The following is a 15,246-nucleotide window of genomic DNA, read 5'->3' as shown; positions in this document are numbered from 1 at the left end:
GTTGTTGCTGTTGCTTTGTTCTGTGTCTTGTGAGGATTTCGTCCTTGCCGGGTCGGCGTGGTCGTTGCGAAGATCAAGGGATTTTAGAGAAGCGAGATGTCTGGTGGGGATATCTGGGTTCGCAGGGCGCCTATTGGTCATCCGAGGGAGATGACTGTGAGTACATCCGTCAACAACGGACCGGGGCCGCAGGGGCGTCATTTGTTTGCGGAGCTGCCGATAAATGCTGGTGGAGGTGAAGTTGTGCTGGGGGAATGCGGTACGAGTGGCCCAAGTCGTAGTTGCAATGCGATGTTTTCTTTCAAGCCTCCACGGCATGAACCCTTGTGGCAACCAACGCGTCTGACGTCACCGTATTGTGTCTTGAGTGCGAATGGAGTTCAGGACGACTTTTACACTTCGTGCCTCTCATGGGGTAAGGGAAATATTGCGCTGGCACTGCGAGATGAGGTGCTTCTCTTTCAGCCGTCACGTCCTCTTGTGCGTTTGGCCGTGCTGAATGTTCAGGAGCGTCCCCGTAGCATAATTTCTAGAGTGACTTCTGTGGCCGTGAGCCGTTTTTCCGATTCTTCTTGTTTTATGGGGGAGCTGGACGGCTCTGTTGGTGTCTATGCATCTCGTGGTGATGGTCGACTTTCACAAACTAGTGTCTTTTCAAAACCGCCCCCACCTCTTGAGAACACACCTCTTGCAGGTGAGGCTGCGATGACCGCGACGGCAAGTGTTCGTTGTTTGGCAACGACGGACGTCCATCCATGGTTGGTGGCAGCTGGTACAGCCGCACAGGGTCTTTTTATTTTTGACAGTCGCTGTGAAAAGCCTTCCGCGCAGATGGTGGAGTGTGACACATTTATTGCACTTGATAGCAAGAGGGCAAGAAAACCCTTATCCCCGGAGGATTGTTTATCGTTACTTTCTTCTGCAGAAGGCATATGTGGTGTCTCTTGGAACGCATCGGGTTCACTTGTGGCTACAGGTGGGAGTGGCGGTGTTGTGAACATATGGTCCCTCTCCCAGACACGTGCGCCAGTGCAGCAGATTAAGCTCCCCAATGCACACACAACCGTTAAAGCGATCGCGTTTAATCCGACACTCCCGTACGAACTTGCCGTAGGTGGGGGGACAAATGATGGCATGTTGAGGTTGTACGATGTTTCATCCTCGGTATCGTATCTTGCGTGGTGTGTCTCCACCGGCTGTCAGGTGACGCAGGCGCTCTACTCCCCTGATGGTGCATTCATTATTTCCGCTCAGGGTTTGCGACACGACAAATTCACCGCAGATGGTAGGGCGCATTCCACTGCATTGCGCATGCCTAACTCCAATGGAGCTGGTGTTGATGTGCACCGGGATAGCATGGATGCCTTAGAGCGTCTGACGGAGGAGTTTGAGCGCGGAATGACACGTAACGGTCGTACGCAAGAAGAATTGCAGGAACCCGCCCCAAGCCACAGTGGAACAGCGATGAATTGGGCAGGTGATACGCCCCGCACGGACGATTCCCCCGCGTTCTCACTGGTTATGTGGCGAAGAGGGACGCAGCATCGGCATTCCGTGCCTTTGGGCTTCAGCAACACCAAACCCAGGGACCGCCCAAGAAGCCAGTACATTCAGGAGACAGAGCGTACGCCACTCCCACTTTTTTCCATGTACATGATGACGGGACATCGTTCTCGTCCGCTTCATTTGGCCTCCCCATTCTCAAGTACGGCGGATCGCGGCTCTGTCGCCTCCTTTGCAGGTGGTGTTGACAACACGATCCGCTTCTGGAAGTGCTTTTGCCCGAGGAGCGAGGCGGTCAATTGGGAGCACCGGACCCGTGCGTCGATGAGAGCCGCCGTCACCGAAGAGGATGTGGAGGGAATGATGGCAATGCCTCTGCGATGATCGTGTGGATGTCGCAACAAGAAGAAAAGGGGGGAAAAAAAAACGGAAGAGATTTTTATTTATCCCGTTGCACTCAGTTAACTTACTTTACATACATGCACATGCTTGCGGCGTCAGTGTTGGTGTTCCAAGCCATTACTTATAGAGAAGTGAATAAATTTTTTGCGGCCCGGTTATTTGTATTATTTATAATGACTGATTACTATCGCTGGCGTTTTTTCTTATTTTTATGAGTATTTTCTTAAACATATTTTTCTAATCCTTTTTACTTTCTGCAACGCACTTCTCTTTCGAAGAGGGGAGAAGGGAGGGGTCTGTGTGGCTCCCGTCAAATCTTTTACAACGTTGCAGTTTTTCACGGTGTGACGGAAGAAAATTAACCCCAGCAAATAAAAAAAAAAAAAAAAAAAAAGAAACAGGCATATGTATCCATAATTAACTATTTACTATATATATATATATATGCTGTGGCAGATGAGCTTATATTCTTTTATGGAAGTTGTTATCCTTTTATTTACTTATTTGCTTATTTGTGTGTGTGTGGCTGCTGTATGGGGGATACATGGGACATTTCTGTAGCACATAAATTCCAAGCAGTGAGAACAAAAACAGCAGCGGGAAAGCCAAAAAAAAAAAAAAAAGAGAAAGAGAAAGGATGGGATACAGATGGGTCAATGCCCTTCTTGCTGCAGAAGTTTTGATTTCCCTGATCGTTGTTTTATTTGTGCCGTATACTGAAATTGACTGGAATGCCTATATGCAGGAGGTCAAGGGATTCCTTGAGGGTGAGCTGGATTACAGGAAGCTCAGGGGCGATACGGGGCCTCTTGTTTACCCAGCGGGCTTTGTATGGATATACAGTGCCCTCTATTTTATCACAAAAGAGGGAAAAGACATTGAAATGGCGCAATGGTTGTACGCGGGAATTTATATTATGCTTTTTGCCTGTGTCATTCAGCTGTATGTTCGTTGTAAAATTCGTGGGCGTCTGCTTATTCGTCTCCTGCTTTCAAAACGTATCCGATCACTTTTTATGCTGCGTCTTTTTAACGACTGCGTGGCTATGTTACTTTTGTATTTTGCGGTTGTGGTACTTGCAAAAGGGCGCCGGTGGAAACTTGGATGTTTACTTTACAGCATGGCTGTATCTGTTAAGATGAATATCCTTCTCTTTGCTCCCGGACTACTGTTGATCCTTTGCCGATCTCTCCCGTGGTACCGTGTGATTTTATGCCTTGTAGTTTGCGCCTTGTGGCAGGTGGGGGTAGCACTCCCATTTCTTCTACATGAGCTGCAAGCATACATGCTAAAGGCCTTTGAATTGGGGCGCGTATTTACGTACCGTTGGACCGTAAACTTTAAATGTATCCCTGAAGAGATTTTTATCTCGAAAGAGTTTGGCCAGGTGTTGTTGCTGTTCACTGTAGTGAGCTGGTTTCTGCTCTGGCGCCGGCGGTGGTCAAGGCGCCTCTTCCGGCGTGCCCAAGTGGCAACCATAAAAAGTGTTGAGTATGGCGCGGTCCGAGGGGCTGACGTATTTGACACTGACAGCGAGGTTTACCGCAATGTTGTTTTAACAATGATGGAGTCCAATCTGATTGGTGTCATATTTGCGCGTTCACTCCACTACCAGTTCTTGGTATGGTTCTTTCATTCAATGCCAATGGTGCTGTCCGTGACGCGGTTGCCTTTTCCACTTCAGATTGCCTCCGTAGTGGCGGTGCAGTACGGCTTTGAGGCATATCCGAGCACGGCACAGTCTTCTTTTGTGCTGATTTGCGGCTTCGCCCTTGCATGGGTTGGTATTGTGTGCATGGACCATGACAGTGGCGGTGCTGCTCCACGGCGGCACAAGCGAGAAGCTGCGCAGGATGCAGCGAAAAGATTGGCCCCGGCCGCTCCTCCCGTGAAGCAGTGAGGCAATACACAGGCATAGATTACTGGTTTAGGACCCTGAGAACAATTAATTTGTTGTGTTGCCTGGGAAGAATTTCCTAGATGTAATCACGAGGAATTAAAGAAGAGGTTGAGGTTTTTTTGCTTGGCCTATCATGGAACATTAATGACGACTCTTCTCTTCTTTTCGGTGTACGTCTTTAAGTGTGTCTGTTTATGGGTGTGTGTGTGTAATATATATATGTACGGCAGAGAGGAAGAGAAAAAAAAAGGAGAGTGAAACAGGGAGAAATAAATATATCCTTCATATGTGATATTTTCACAATCCGATTTTTTTTTATTGTTTTTTTTGCCGTTTTCTACGCGTCTCCCTTCCTGCCCTTTTGTATTTCTTTTTGTTGTTGTCTTCCTTCTTTGTTGTTGTTTCTTCTGTCTTTTGAATTTATATGTTGTTAGTAAGGTTGCCTTGTGCTTCGAGCAAATTGGGGGGGGGAAGAAAGGCAAGGAGGAGGGGCGAGGAGTCCACACATACACGTGTACAGTGGAAAAAAGAGTCACTTCATTTACTCCCTGTATACATAACATACATACCTGCATTGCCAGTGGGTTCCAGGAGGAGGCCGGCCGTGCGTAAAAAGAGAAAGAAAGGGGGTTCCCGCCCCCCACAAATACGTTTGCAGCTTTTGTATCCCCCCCCATCGCGATGAACTGCTTTCCAAAGTGGGACAAGAAGAAAAAGCGAAAGGACGAGAAGACTTCGTATTGCGAGGAGCCAGCAAAGAAAAACGGCGGCGGGAAGGGGGACATGGAGAATGCAATTAGCGTGCATATTCCTTTTGAAAATAATGAATTGAAAAATGAATGCGCCATAGGAGAAGTCACAGAGTTGCCATTAAGTGATATTATCACGCTGAGCCGTGAATTCCGTGGGTTGCTCCGCGAATGTTCCGACTTCCAGTCTAAAAAGCACCTTGTTACCACGCTGAAGTCCCTTGCCTCGGAGATCATGCAGAAGAATTTTTCCGCGAATAGTGTCGATTCTGCAATTGGAGAGTTGGTGTTTGTACAAAATTTGTTGAGCAAAATACCACCAGTACGGATGCGATTGGCTCTCGCCGTTTTGCGTTTCTGTGGGGTTGTGGAATTGGAGATGGAGAACGAGGAATTAATGCGGAGTACAGGGTTTTTGGAGGCACTCCGTGGTCGAGGGGCCACCCAGGAGTCTCAGCCACCCCCGACAGTTGGCAATTCAGAGTTAATAAATCCGATTTCTCCCACTGCCGGCCTTAATGTGGCAAAAATATATCATCAGCTGATCACGAAGAATGAGTTGCCTACAGTGGAAGAGATGTCTGAACTTATCTCTCGTGCCACCCGATTGCTTAGGGAAGAAAGTAACATCGTGACAATATCTATACCATGTATTGTGGTTGGCGATATACACGGACAGTGGCGGGACCTTGTCGATAGCATTATTGCTGCCGGAGGTTCACTGGACGTTGGCAATCACACCTCTACACACCCCGAAGAAGATGATATGGAAGTAGTTGGAAGACGAAACTACTTGTTTCTGGGCGATTATGTCGATCGTGGTCCACACAGTCTTCACTGTTTAGCGCTTCTTTTTGCCTCCAAACTGTTGGCACCGGACCGTGTTTTTCTTATACGTGGCAACCATGAAAGCAGTGAGACAAATAGAAAATACGGCTTTCTGCAAGAGTGCCTGGATCAATACCCTTTACCCTCCGGCAGCAATAGGGGTGATGAGGAACCAGTTGACATTGGGTGGGGTCTACCAGAGCATCCTCTGTGGATCTTAGCAAATGAAGCCTTTATTAGTTTGCCGCTCTGTGCAATTGTGACCGGCCCTAACTCCGTTCGAGTTCAGGAGATGGATTCTTTGCGTGGGAGTGGTAAAGAAAGAGTTGCGATCTGCGCCATGCATGGTGGCCTTTCACCCTTCATATCAAATAGTTTAGATGGTATTCTGGCGATTGACCGATTCCATGAAATTGAAGACGGACCTCTTGCCGATCTTACATGGGCCGATCCCATCGTCACGGTGCCCTCCGATGTATCTTTGGAAAAGAACGGCGAGAATGGCAGTTCAAAGTCAGAGAGGCAGGCTCAGAGGTTAGTGCGTCACCGTGTGGCCTTTAACTACGATGCCCCTGTTCCAGATCCATCCTCAACGAAAGGGTACATCTTCAGTTCGCGGGGTCGAGGGCATAACTTTGGAGAAGACGTGACCCTGCGGTTCCTGAAGGAGAATGGACTGAGCTTCATTATTCGAGCACACCAGTGTGTTTGGGAGGGGTATCAATGGCAGCACCAAAATCGTCTTTTGACAGTATTCTCTGCCCCTAATTACTGTGGTTTGGGAAACAAGGGGGCCATTCTCATTATACACGCGAGTGGAGAACCAGAACTCGTGCAGTTTGAAGCGGTGGGCAGCGAGGTTTCTCCAGCTAATATACCAGAGCCTTCGCCCCCAAAGACGTTTTAGTCGAAGAGTCCGTTAAATGTGGGTAGAATAAAGAATTCCGACTCCTTTATATATATATATATCAGTCAAATGCATTTTTGAGAGGTATGTTTATCAACGAGCATGCGCAAAGGCACGCTTTTGACGTATCTTTCTTTTTCCCTTTCTTTCTCCCTTTCTCTCTCTCTCTATACATATATACACATATATATGAACAGACCGAGGCTGAAAAGAAGGAAGGAGAAGGTGCGGGGAGGTAAGGGAGTGGTAGAGTGCGCATAAAAAATAAAGTAAAAGGATCAAATGCAAATTATCAAGCAAACAACAACAAAAAAAAAAAGTTGATTATCGTCCAATTCCTTTGATCTTTATTCTTGGCCTCGACGTGAAGTGCGTTTGATTGCTTTTTCCGTGGAGGGAGCCCCCGAATTAACACAAGGTTTTTCCTTCTCATGCATCTTTTTTTTTTGTGTGTGTGTGTGTGGCATTGGTGATCGGGTGTATTTCTCTCTGTGTGTGGTGGGGTATGTTTTTGAAATGTAGGAAGAAACAAACAAAAGAAGGGGAGTTGAAGTGAAGGGCGTGGGTGCAGCGGGCATCTACACCGAGCCTGTTGCTTATTGTTGTGTTTTTCTGTCAGGTTGCCTTTTTGTTTTTCTTTTTTTTTTGTGTGTGTGTGCGTGTGTGTTCTTTTCTCTACATTGTAGCGTTTCATGCCTGTCTTTGTTTGTTCCTCTTCTCGTGGCGGGAGGAGGAAACAAATTCTCGCAGATTGGTCTTGTTTGTATCTTTGGATTTATTGTTTGGTTACACTTTTTTTTTTTTTTTTTGGCTGTTGCTTTTGTTGTATATACACACACATACATACACATATATATATTTGCCTTTCATTTTTTTGTTTGTTTGTTTGTTAGTCTTCTTTGCGGACACTGGGCGACGTCCACAGGGTGCCTTTGCAAACTCATACGGTCGCTGCATCCCGCGTCTTTTGCGTCCCTTTTTATTGTTGTGCGTGCGGTATGTGGTGTGTGGTGTGTGGTGTGTGGTGTTTTTTTTTTTTTTTTGGCGTGGTTTTCTGTTTGGTCTCATATTTACTATTTCATGTATCTTTGATGCACCCACCCACACCTCTTTTTGTTGTTGTTGTTATTCCATGACTGCAGTTGCACGTGTCGCGGTCGTCCATATTTTACCACACGGGAAGATGTACGTACGATCCCCATACTCTCATGTAATACAAGTGTAATGAGGCGGCTGCACATCGGTACGGACCCCCTCCCACCCCCGCATGCGGACACGTGGCATCCCGAAATTTTTTTTTTTTCTCCCCCCTCCAATGAAATCATTTGTAGGGTTGCGTATTGAGAGCTGTACGAGAGTATTTATTGGTGTATAAAATGCCGAAACTGCGTGTGGAGTATGCGAAGTCTGGACGCGGCAAGTGCTCTTCGTCTGGCTGCTCGCAGGAAATTGTCAAAAATGAGGTGCGCATTGGAACGGCGTTTTTGTTCCCAGCGCCCGGCGGCGAACAAAATGAGGCGGGCAATGAACGCCTCTGTTACAAGTGGCGCCACCTCTGCTGCTTTACAGACATACAGTTGGAGAATGCGAGGGCATCTGGTGAAATTAACGACATTGATGGATACAGTGACCTTGCCCCAGCGGATCAGGAGCTTGTTGAAAAATTGAAACGGGGTGAGTTGGTTCAAAAGAAAAGTTTGAAGGGAAGAATTGGGGATTTTGCAAATTCACCCCTGGCAGCGGGGCTCCTGCAGAAGGGAAAGGGATTCGCGAAGGGGTCCACTAATGCATCATCGTCATCCCCAAGAAAGGCTGCAGTGAAGCGTGGGCAAATCGCGAAGAGGCCACGCGAGGAGAAAGAAGTGGCGGTAAAGGAAGAAGACGATTCTGATGCCACGGAGGAGTACGAAGTGGTTGTGGAGAAATCGAAGCCACACTGTCCGTATGGCAGTAATTGTTTTCGCACCGGCGCCGAACACATTGCAGAGTATTTTCACGGCACAGAGGCTGACAAGGCGTCGCCTCCGCGGCTCCGTGCTGTGATAAAGGGAAAGAAACGTGCGACATAATGTGACGCAAAAAGAAAAGCACCGGCAGCGGGAGGCGTGTCGATGGTGTTGGTGAGCTCACAGGCGTGTGTAGGAGCTGAGCCTCATAAAAATAACAAAAGGACGGTCTTTCTTTCTTTTTCTTTTTTTTTTTTTCTTACAATTATTGATCCGTGGCGACTGTCCAGGGTCTGCAGCTAAACACGCATGCGTGGAGTTGGTGTCGTGGCTTTTTTGAGCCCTATTTTTTGCTCTGGACTGCATGCGGAGGGAATCTCCTTTTTTCATACCCTCTTCCTTTTTATTATTTTCCCTCCCTCTCTCTCTCCTATGTTAGATTGCTTTGTGTGTGTGTGTGTGTGTGTGTTTTGTTGGAGTGAATTAAGCGGAGGTGGCCGCGGGTTAGGGAGGAAAGAGAAGGTAGAAAAAGAGGTAAGCCGAATTTGGAAAATACACACAAAAAAAAAAACCAAAAAAAAAAAAGAAGAATTGACCGAAAAGGAATGCCCAATGTTTGATGCTGTTGTGCTCGAGTACGACAGAAGTGCGGGGGAGGCCGTTGTGGAAACAACAGATGCCGCCTCCAGACGGTATCGTGTGCCCATGTCATCATTGTCATGGTCGTTCCGAAGCAAAGTAGTCACGAGCGACGCCGCTGTTGGGGAAGGTAAGCAAGAGCCACCGAGTGATAAAATGAAGAAACGAAGGATGAATTATCTTGACAACCTTTTCCACTCCACACCGGTGGGTCGATGCGTTACTATCGGTCCCGTTGAAGAGATGAACACCGGATCAGGTGAAGATAATAGAAGCTCTGCGCTGCCCTTGGCACGTCTTGTGCACCTCCATGAGGCTGGATCCCTAACTTCTAGAAGCATGTTGCCAGGCACCATCACACGAGTGTCGGGACGTTTTGTGTTTATTTTTTGTTCCTTTCTTCCCTATGAAGCGGTGGCAACACGTGATATGTTTTCGATGGGGGGGTTTTTTCTCGATACCACATCGGCACCGAATACATTATTGAAGGATTGGGAAGAGACACCACGTCCTGTGAACGACGAAGACGAGTGGGTGGGACGCTCCGTACACTTCGCCCTGCACCCCATGAGTTTTCTCGTGATGGAGGCCTTTTTCACGCGCAACGAGGGAATACAGGAGCGGAGGGGGGCACCAAAGACACTTGCCGCCTGCAGGAAAAACAATAACAATAGATGGTCTCATCCAACGCGTGATCAGCGTAGGGATGTGAACGACTTGGCATCCGTACAGCATGAAGCGGCAGATGAGCTCAATGATGGTCGTTTGGGCGCATGGAAATTTACTGGAGTGAATCCCTGTAGGTTCTTTCACCCCGAGTTGTCGGTGCAGTTTGTGCATGGTTCCTCCTCGCTACCGTGGAACGCTATGCCTCCAATGATGCACCAAAAATCAGTGTTCACACTGAAGTTGTTCTCTTTTTGGATGCTGCCAGGCACACGGATATCGCTGCGCGCACTGGATGAGGATCGTTCTGATGTAACAGATCGTGTATTGTGTGTTGAGCAGGAAGAGTTGGGGGGAATGACCGCCGTTACGCTTGATCATCTGGAGAGCCGAGAGGTCGTTTTGTTTAAGTGCCGAATAAAGTCTTTTAAGATGCAGGATGTGGTGTGTGAGATTACACTTCTTTTTTGCATGGAACACATGGGCTATGAAACGCAGCTGGAGTCCAGGCCGATACTTATACGACAAGGTCTTAAGGGTCGCGCGGTGGTAGAACTTATGGGCAGAAGTCAACCGTGTTCAAAGAAGGACAATCTCTCACGCAAGTTCTGGACTTCAGATGTATTGGGTCCCGAGGACAAAATTACTACTGGGTTCACAGACCCTGGGCGCAGCAATCAGTTACTCACGGAGGATCGTTACGAGGAATTACCGATGGTTCAGCGGGAGATCATTGTGGTGGACCCCGAGCACGCACGATTGCAAATGTTTGCCGCGTTGGCAAGACGTGTAGTCAAGGGTATTGTCGACACGGTTGTATGTGCTCAGGTGCTGGCGTGGTTGGTGGCCAGTGCGTATGGCGGGGAGAGCGGTGGAATCAATGCGGAGGATGAAATTGTCTCCTTGCGGCTTCGAAGCGGTTTGAGTAAACGACGCCGTGGAAGGCCCAAGTCGAAGGAAGGGGCTAACGTTGTGCGTCTGGGGGATGTTCGCAGCGGTGTTTGTAGGCACCGGGTGTTGCTCTTTAAATATCTCTGTGACGTGGTAAAGCTTCCGTGTTACCTAGTGCGGGGTGAACACCAAGGGCCAGATGACGCCATCGCAGAGCGTCACTCGTGGAATATTGTCCCACTTGAAGGAAACCGAAACCTGCTTGTCGATACAACACTGAGTCCGCACAAGGTAGAGATGTGGCCAGCCCCTGCCTACAGGTGTGTCCCAGTGAAACTGAGCTCCAATTGGTCCGATTGCCATTGCTTGCTTTCTAACCGCTCCGCTTCAAATATACATCTTTTGGAGGAATGTGGCCGGGGTGTCACAGCTGTGGTACGGCGTGGGGTGTTGGCTGGAGGTCTTACATGTGCGGTGAAGGTCCCGCGAACAAACACCGACCTTGGGAGCCTTGTGCACGAGTACGAGGTCTTGAGAAATTTTTGTGTTTCCTCGCACGTGGTGCGGTGCCTGGGATGGAGCGGGGGAATTGTGATGGAATATTTTCCTTCCAATCTGTTGAGCTTTATGAATCATCTCATTATTTGTGGGAATCGCATGAGCCTTTCGCAACAAAAAGAAGTTCTTATCGGTCTTCTCTTGGCATTAAAAGAGGTACACGATTGTGGCTATGTGCACAGAGACATTAAAGCTGAAAATGTACTTTTGGTGGTCATTCGCTGCAACACATGTCACTCAGTTGGAACCGTTTGCCATTTGTGTGACGTTCGAGTGAAGTTGGGGGACTTTGCCGACAGTGTCGCCGTGGACCCGACCACGCATATGCACAAGGCATCTCCGCGTGTTGGCACACCGCCGTACACGGCGCCCGAAATTGATTCAGAGGCCTCATTTTCCTTCGCGGCAGATATTTGGTCTTGCGGAATACTTGCAATTGAAATGGCATCGATGCAGCTGCCTGAAACCGGCGTGCAGGAGGGCTGCGTAAAGGAAAGTTATGAAAGGAGCATGGATCGCAGAAATAATGAAGAAGAAGTTAACTACCAAGAAGATGGCGATGAGGCGGGGAATGTGGTGTCCGCTGTTGTGGATGACGGAGTCTTGGTGGGGCCTGTTCGTTTACCCCGTTTGCCGCGGAACCCACCGCCTCCAAGGTGGCAACAGAAGTTTGTTGACGGAGCGCTGCAGGTAAACTGGAAGCGGCGGTGTCGTACCGGGGAGCTGTTAAACATACTAGGCGGAGCGTCATGCTGAAGCAATCCGTGATTCCTGTTTCTCTTGTTTCTTTTTTTTTTTTTTTTTAAATGATTACATCCTTTTTTCTTTTTGATTCCGTTTTTTTTTTGTCTGCGGTTGATGTTGTTGTTTTTTTGCTTTTGGTGGGGGAGGGGCGCGGTCGCTGGAGTCTCAGAGAGTGGGAAGAGGAGGAAGAAATGAATTTTTGTTCTTTTGACCCTCGTTTTTTTGTTTTTTTGTCTGGCGTCTGGCGTTAGACTCCGCTTGAGGCGCACATCCTCGTGGGCACACATATACGTCTGCCCACTCCGTGTGGAAGAGTGTGGGGGCTGCTGCTGCTGCTGCTGCTGTAGTGGTGGTTGCGTGTGGGTGTGGCATGTGGGGATGAAGCGGTCGCGATTTGATGGAAAAGCGCCGTCTTTTGCGCCCGCCGTCACCATGCATCCGCAGCAGCAGCAAAGGATTGAGGAGCGTGGCGCCAACAATCGTGTGGTTGTGAATTCACCGTATGGTTGTAGTCGCGCTCGGTATGGCTGGGGGATGCCTTTTCACACCCCGCTTTTGGCCTACGTGCCGGGGTGTCCCGCGATTCACATTGGCATCAGCTCATTGAGCGGCGTGCCCGGGAGGGATCGACGCATGAAGACACTTTTCGCACAGTACGCCAAGAAGTTTAACTCTCTAGAGCACTGCTACACATTCCACAATATGGGTGAAGAGACGATGTGGAAAAACTGGAGAGACATGTGTGCATCCCAGTTGGTGGCGTCCTCTTCACATTCTCCAGCATCTCTTGGATGCGTGCAGACGAGCGACAATGGCAATCAAAAGTCCCCACCGTTTATCTTCAGTATCAAGGCGAATCAGTACTTAACGCATACCCGTATGCTGGCTATTGATGACAAGTCAGAGGAACATATAATGCACTTCTTTGTGAATCGATGTTCTATACTAGGGCGACACCTTGGACCCGTGCTCCTACAGCTTCCCCCGCAGTTCCAGAAGAACCATGTGAATATGGAACGCATTGAGGCTGTCGCCGCACGAATTCCGAAAGCTTTTTCTGTCGCTGTAGAGTTTCGCCACCGATCATGGTATGATGAGGGAGTTTATGCACTTCTTCGTCGTCTGGGGTGGGCACTCGTCGTAGCGCATCACCACGACGATCCCACTGCGTCAGTGCACGTCGACACCGGGGTGGATTTTATGTACGTTCGTCTACACGGCCCTATTGGATTGCATATTGGGGACTACGGGCCGGTAATTCTGTCGCAGTGGGCAGAGCGTGTTGTTGACTATATTTGTGGCGGGGTGGTATCAGCTGCTGCTGCAGACCAATCCCAACCCATGGCAGTAAACGCACATGGGCGGGAGGTGTATTTCTTTTTTAACAACAGCGACTCACACGTTGGTGGAACCACAAGTTCGACTGTGGATGCCACTTTTTTAGCCCAGCGGGTGGGGGAGCTATTGGCCGAAAAGAGCCGAAGCTGCATGGTGGCCGACAGTCAGAGCAACAGCTGTAGCGATGTGGATGTTGTGACGATTATCAGTGAATAGAGCGTAAAATGCTCCCAGGGAGGGTGTCTGCATGAACGAAAGGAATCAAAGAAGAAGTAATTTCATAAATGGCGAAAGGAAAGGCAAACATAACAGCGGTGAGTCTCCCTTTATTTGCGTTGGCACCGGTTATTTTGCGTTGTTGTGCCTATCTAGTGCTGCTGATATTGATGGTGCTGATGGTAGCAGCTCTTCTTGTGCGGTAGCTCAGCTCTGTTTTGCTCCCGCGAGGGCGTACGGGGTGCATGTTTTCTTTTGTTTTTTGCCATTAAAACCGCAATGATGGAAAGTCGGCAAGAAGAAAAAAACAGGGAGAGGAACGAAAGAAGGAGGAGTAAAGAGGAGAAATAGAAGGGAAAGGGAGGTACAACAGTGTAGTTTTGTTGTTGTTGTTAGTTGGTTCGTCATGTCTAGATCCAAAGAACCGCCTTTGCCCGAGGAGCTGCGCACCCGCCTGGGGCAGATGGATGGCTGTGCCACCGCCGAGTCGTGGGAGTCCGTCGGCAACGAGTGTTTCTCGCACGGCTGCCACCTGAGCGCCATCCGCTGCTACACGAAGGCGCTGGAGAAGGGAAGCGACACGGCCAACCTCCGCAGCAGCAGGAGCGCGGCGTATATGAAGTCCTCCATGTTCGCCGGGCCATCGCTTGCTCTGAAGGACGCCGAGCGTGCGGCGGAGCTGGAGCCGGGGCGGTGCGAGGCCCATCTCCGTGTCGGCGATGCGCAGCTTGCGCGGAAGAAGTACGCGGAGGCAAAGGCGGCCTATCAAAAGGCGATTGAGTTAGACGGCAGCTGCACGGCGGCGACGCACGCACTGCGAATTGTGGAGCGGGAACTTTTTCTCCGCTCTCTTGACGAACAGAAGAAGTTCTCGCCAGTGACGGAGAAGCCGTCAGGAGAAAACACCGGCACGACATCGACGGGGTCAAACGCCGAGGGGCCGCTCAATATGGAGGAGGAGATAAAAAAACGCATCCAGCTGTGGGCCGAGGACACCACCGTGCGGGAGGATCGAACCGCCATGCGGGCCTTCAATGCACGCTTGGACGAGGCGGATCGACAGGCCGGGACGAAGTACAAGAGTGAGCTGCTCTTGAAGTTTCGAGGGAAGATGGCGGCGCAGGAGCCATTTCGACGCATGGTGGAGGAGCGGCGGGATCAAGAGATGCGAATGGGCGAGGGCATTGACTATCGAAACGCCGACAGCTATCGCGCAATACTGACGAAAGGGACGGATGGCGTGGGACTTGGCATCTCCACCGACGCCTACAAGTCCTACAAGTACGAGAGTAAGATGTGGTAAGAGCATCCTCTTTTCTAATAAGTTTTTTTTTTTTTTTTTTTTTTGTGTGTGTGTGCGTTTTTCTGTTTGCTTTGTCACTTCCTTTGCGAGCTGGACGGTTGTGCATCTTCTCCTCCTTTATTGTTCATGTTGGCTGTTGACATTTCCAACGGCCATCTCCGCTTCTTGCATGCTTGCGGACTGCGCTAGTCGTAACTGCGTCTCTCTCCCTCGCCCACACCATGTATACGTATATAATGTATATTTGTGTACAGTAGGAAATATTTGTCATTCCCTCCAATGCAACTGCAATTTATGTTTTATTTACGAGCATTATTGCGTTATTTTTGGTGTTCTTGAAGAACTCAACTTTACTTTGTTTGTTTGTTTGCTTGTTTGACCGTCCTTCTGCTTGTCCTTTTTTCCGTAGCTGTCTTTGGTAGTAGTCTAGCTGCCACCTCCAGTCTGGCTACCAGAGAAATACGCACACACGGTGGGGAAAGAAGCAAAAAAAAAAATAAATAAATAAATAAATGAAAATGAATAAAATTGCCTCCATGTAGCTATATTATCCGTCGTTTTTCCTACGAAAAGAAATAGTAAGAAACGAAAAAAAAAAAAAAAAAAAAAAAAACAGTGGTGTGCGTTTCTATTGTAGAGATGTTTGTTTGGGGGAG

At 48.9% G+C, this 15,246-nt stretch overlaps 7 protein-coding genes across 7 annotated transcripts, besides 18 other annotated features; all 7 read left to right on the top strand.

The window, feature by feature from the left end:
• Nucleotides 1-1,370: part of a sequence feature (areas merged during assembly that could not be assigned to a particular haplotype. This can correspond to areas where the two haplotypes were merged or to regions with more than two copies in the genome that were merged during assembly.) that runs on past the window's edge.
• On the top strand, nucleotides 97-1,887 carry Tc00.1047053510187.410 (hypothetical protein, conserved; the record flags this gene model as incomplete). Its single annotated transcript, XM_816409.1, has 1 exon — nucleotides 97-1,887. One exon carries the CDS (start codon nucleotides 97-99, stop codon nucleotides 1,885-1,887), a length of 1,791 nt encoding a protein of 596 aa, XP_821502.1.
• Nucleotides 1,371-1,758: a sequence feature (areas merged during assembly that could not be assigned to a particular haplotype. This can correspond to areas where the two haplotypes were merged or to regions with more than two copies in the genome that were merged during assembly.).
• Nucleotides 1,759-6,946: a sequence feature (haploid, Esmeraldo-like haplotype).
• Nucleotides 2,275-2,303: a microsatellite.
• Tc00.1047053510187.404 (alpha-1,3-mannosyltransferase, putative) lies at nucleotides 2,543-3,805 on the top strand (the record flags this gene model as incomplete). The annotated part of the gene is made up of 1 exon (XM_816370.1): nucleotides 2,543-3,805. One exon carries the CDS (start codon nucleotides 2,543-2,545, stop codon nucleotides 3,803-3,805), a length of 1,263 nt encoding a protein of 420 aa, XP_821463.1.
• Nucleotides 4,115-4,211: a sequence feature (A-rich).
• Tc00.1047053510187.400 (serine/threonine protein phosphatase, putative) lies at nucleotides 4,487-6,289 on the top strand (the record flags this gene model as incomplete). The annotated part of the gene is made up of 1 exon (XM_816408.1): nucleotides 4,487-6,289. One exon carries the CDS (start codon nucleotides 4,487-4,489, stop codon nucleotides 6,287-6,289), a length of 1,803 nt encoding a protein of 600 aa, XP_821501.1.
• Nucleotides 6,418-6,456: a sequence feature (GA-rich).
• Nucleotides 6,947-7,138: a sequence feature (haploid, non-Esmeraldo-like haplotype).
• Nucleotides 7,139-14,634: a sequence feature (areas merged during assembly that could not be assigned to a particular haplotype. This can correspond to areas where the two haplotypes were merged or to regions with more than two copies in the genome that were merged during assembly.).
• Tc00.1047053510187.394 (hypothetical protein, conserved) lies at nucleotides 7,666-8,358 on the top strand (the record flags this gene model as incomplete). The annotated part of the gene is made up of 1 exon (XM_816369.1): nucleotides 7,666-8,358. One exon carries the CDS (start codon nucleotides 7,666-7,668, stop codon nucleotides 8,356-8,358), a length of 693 nt encoding a protein of 230 aa, XP_821462.1.
• Nucleotides 8,467-8,496: a microsatellite.
• Tc00.1047053510187.390 (protein kinase domain, putative) lies at nucleotides 8,545-11,745 on the top strand (the record flags this gene model as incomplete). Its single annotated transcript, XM_816407.1, has 1 exon — nucleotides 8,545-11,745. The coding sequence occupies one exon, from the start codon at nucleotides 8,545-8,547 to the stop codon at nucleotides 11,743-11,745; it is 3,201 nt and encodes a 1,066-aa protein (XP_821500.1).
• Nucleotides 8,682-8,704: a microsatellite.
• Nucleotides 11,764-11,870: a sequence feature (A-rich).
• Nucleotides 12,056-12,077: a microsatellite.
• Nucleotides 12,112-13,287, top strand: Tc00.1047053510187.380 (hypothetical protein, conserved; the record flags this gene model as incomplete). Its single annotated transcript, XM_816406.1, has 1 exon — nucleotides 12,112-13,287. The coding sequence occupies one exon, from the start codon at nucleotides 12,112-12,114 to the stop codon at nucleotides 13,285-13,287; it is 1,176 nt and encodes a 391-aa protein (XP_821499.1).
• Tc00.1047053510187.370 (hypothetical protein, conserved) lies at nucleotides 13,694-14,590 on the top strand (the record flags this gene model as incomplete). The annotated part of the gene is made up of 1 exon (XM_816405.1): nucleotides 13,694-14,590. One exon carries the CDS (start codon nucleotides 13,694-13,696, stop codon nucleotides 14,588-14,590), a length of 897 nt encoding a protein of 298 aa, XP_821498.1.
• Nucleotides 14,613-14,634: a microsatellite.
• Nucleotides 14,635-14,682: a sequence feature (areas merged during assembly that could not be assigned to a particular haplotype. This can correspond to areas where the two haplotypes were merged or to regions with more than two copies in the genome that were merged during assembly.).
• Nucleotides 14,683-15,246: part of a sequence feature (areas merged during assembly that could not be assigned to a particular haplotype. This can correspond to areas where the two haplotypes were merged or to regions with more than two copies in the genome that were merged during assembly.) that runs on past the window's edge.
• Nucleotides 14,945-14,968: a microsatellite.
• Nucleotides 15,077-15,117: a microsatellite.
• Nucleotides 15,179-15,203: a microsatellite.

This window comes from Trypanosoma cruzi, genomic scaffold (genome assembly GCF_000209065.1).
Source record: "Trypanosoma cruzi strain CL Brener 1047053516661 genomic scaffold, whole genome shotgun sequence".
Classification (NCBI taxonomy): domain Eukaryota; phylum Euglenozoa; class Kinetoplastea; order Trypanosomatida; family Trypanosomatidae; genus Trypanosoma; species Trypanosoma cruzi.
The sequence above is the reverse complement of the archived record's forward strand: the minus strand, read 5'-3'. Positions and strand labels throughout refer to the sequence as shown.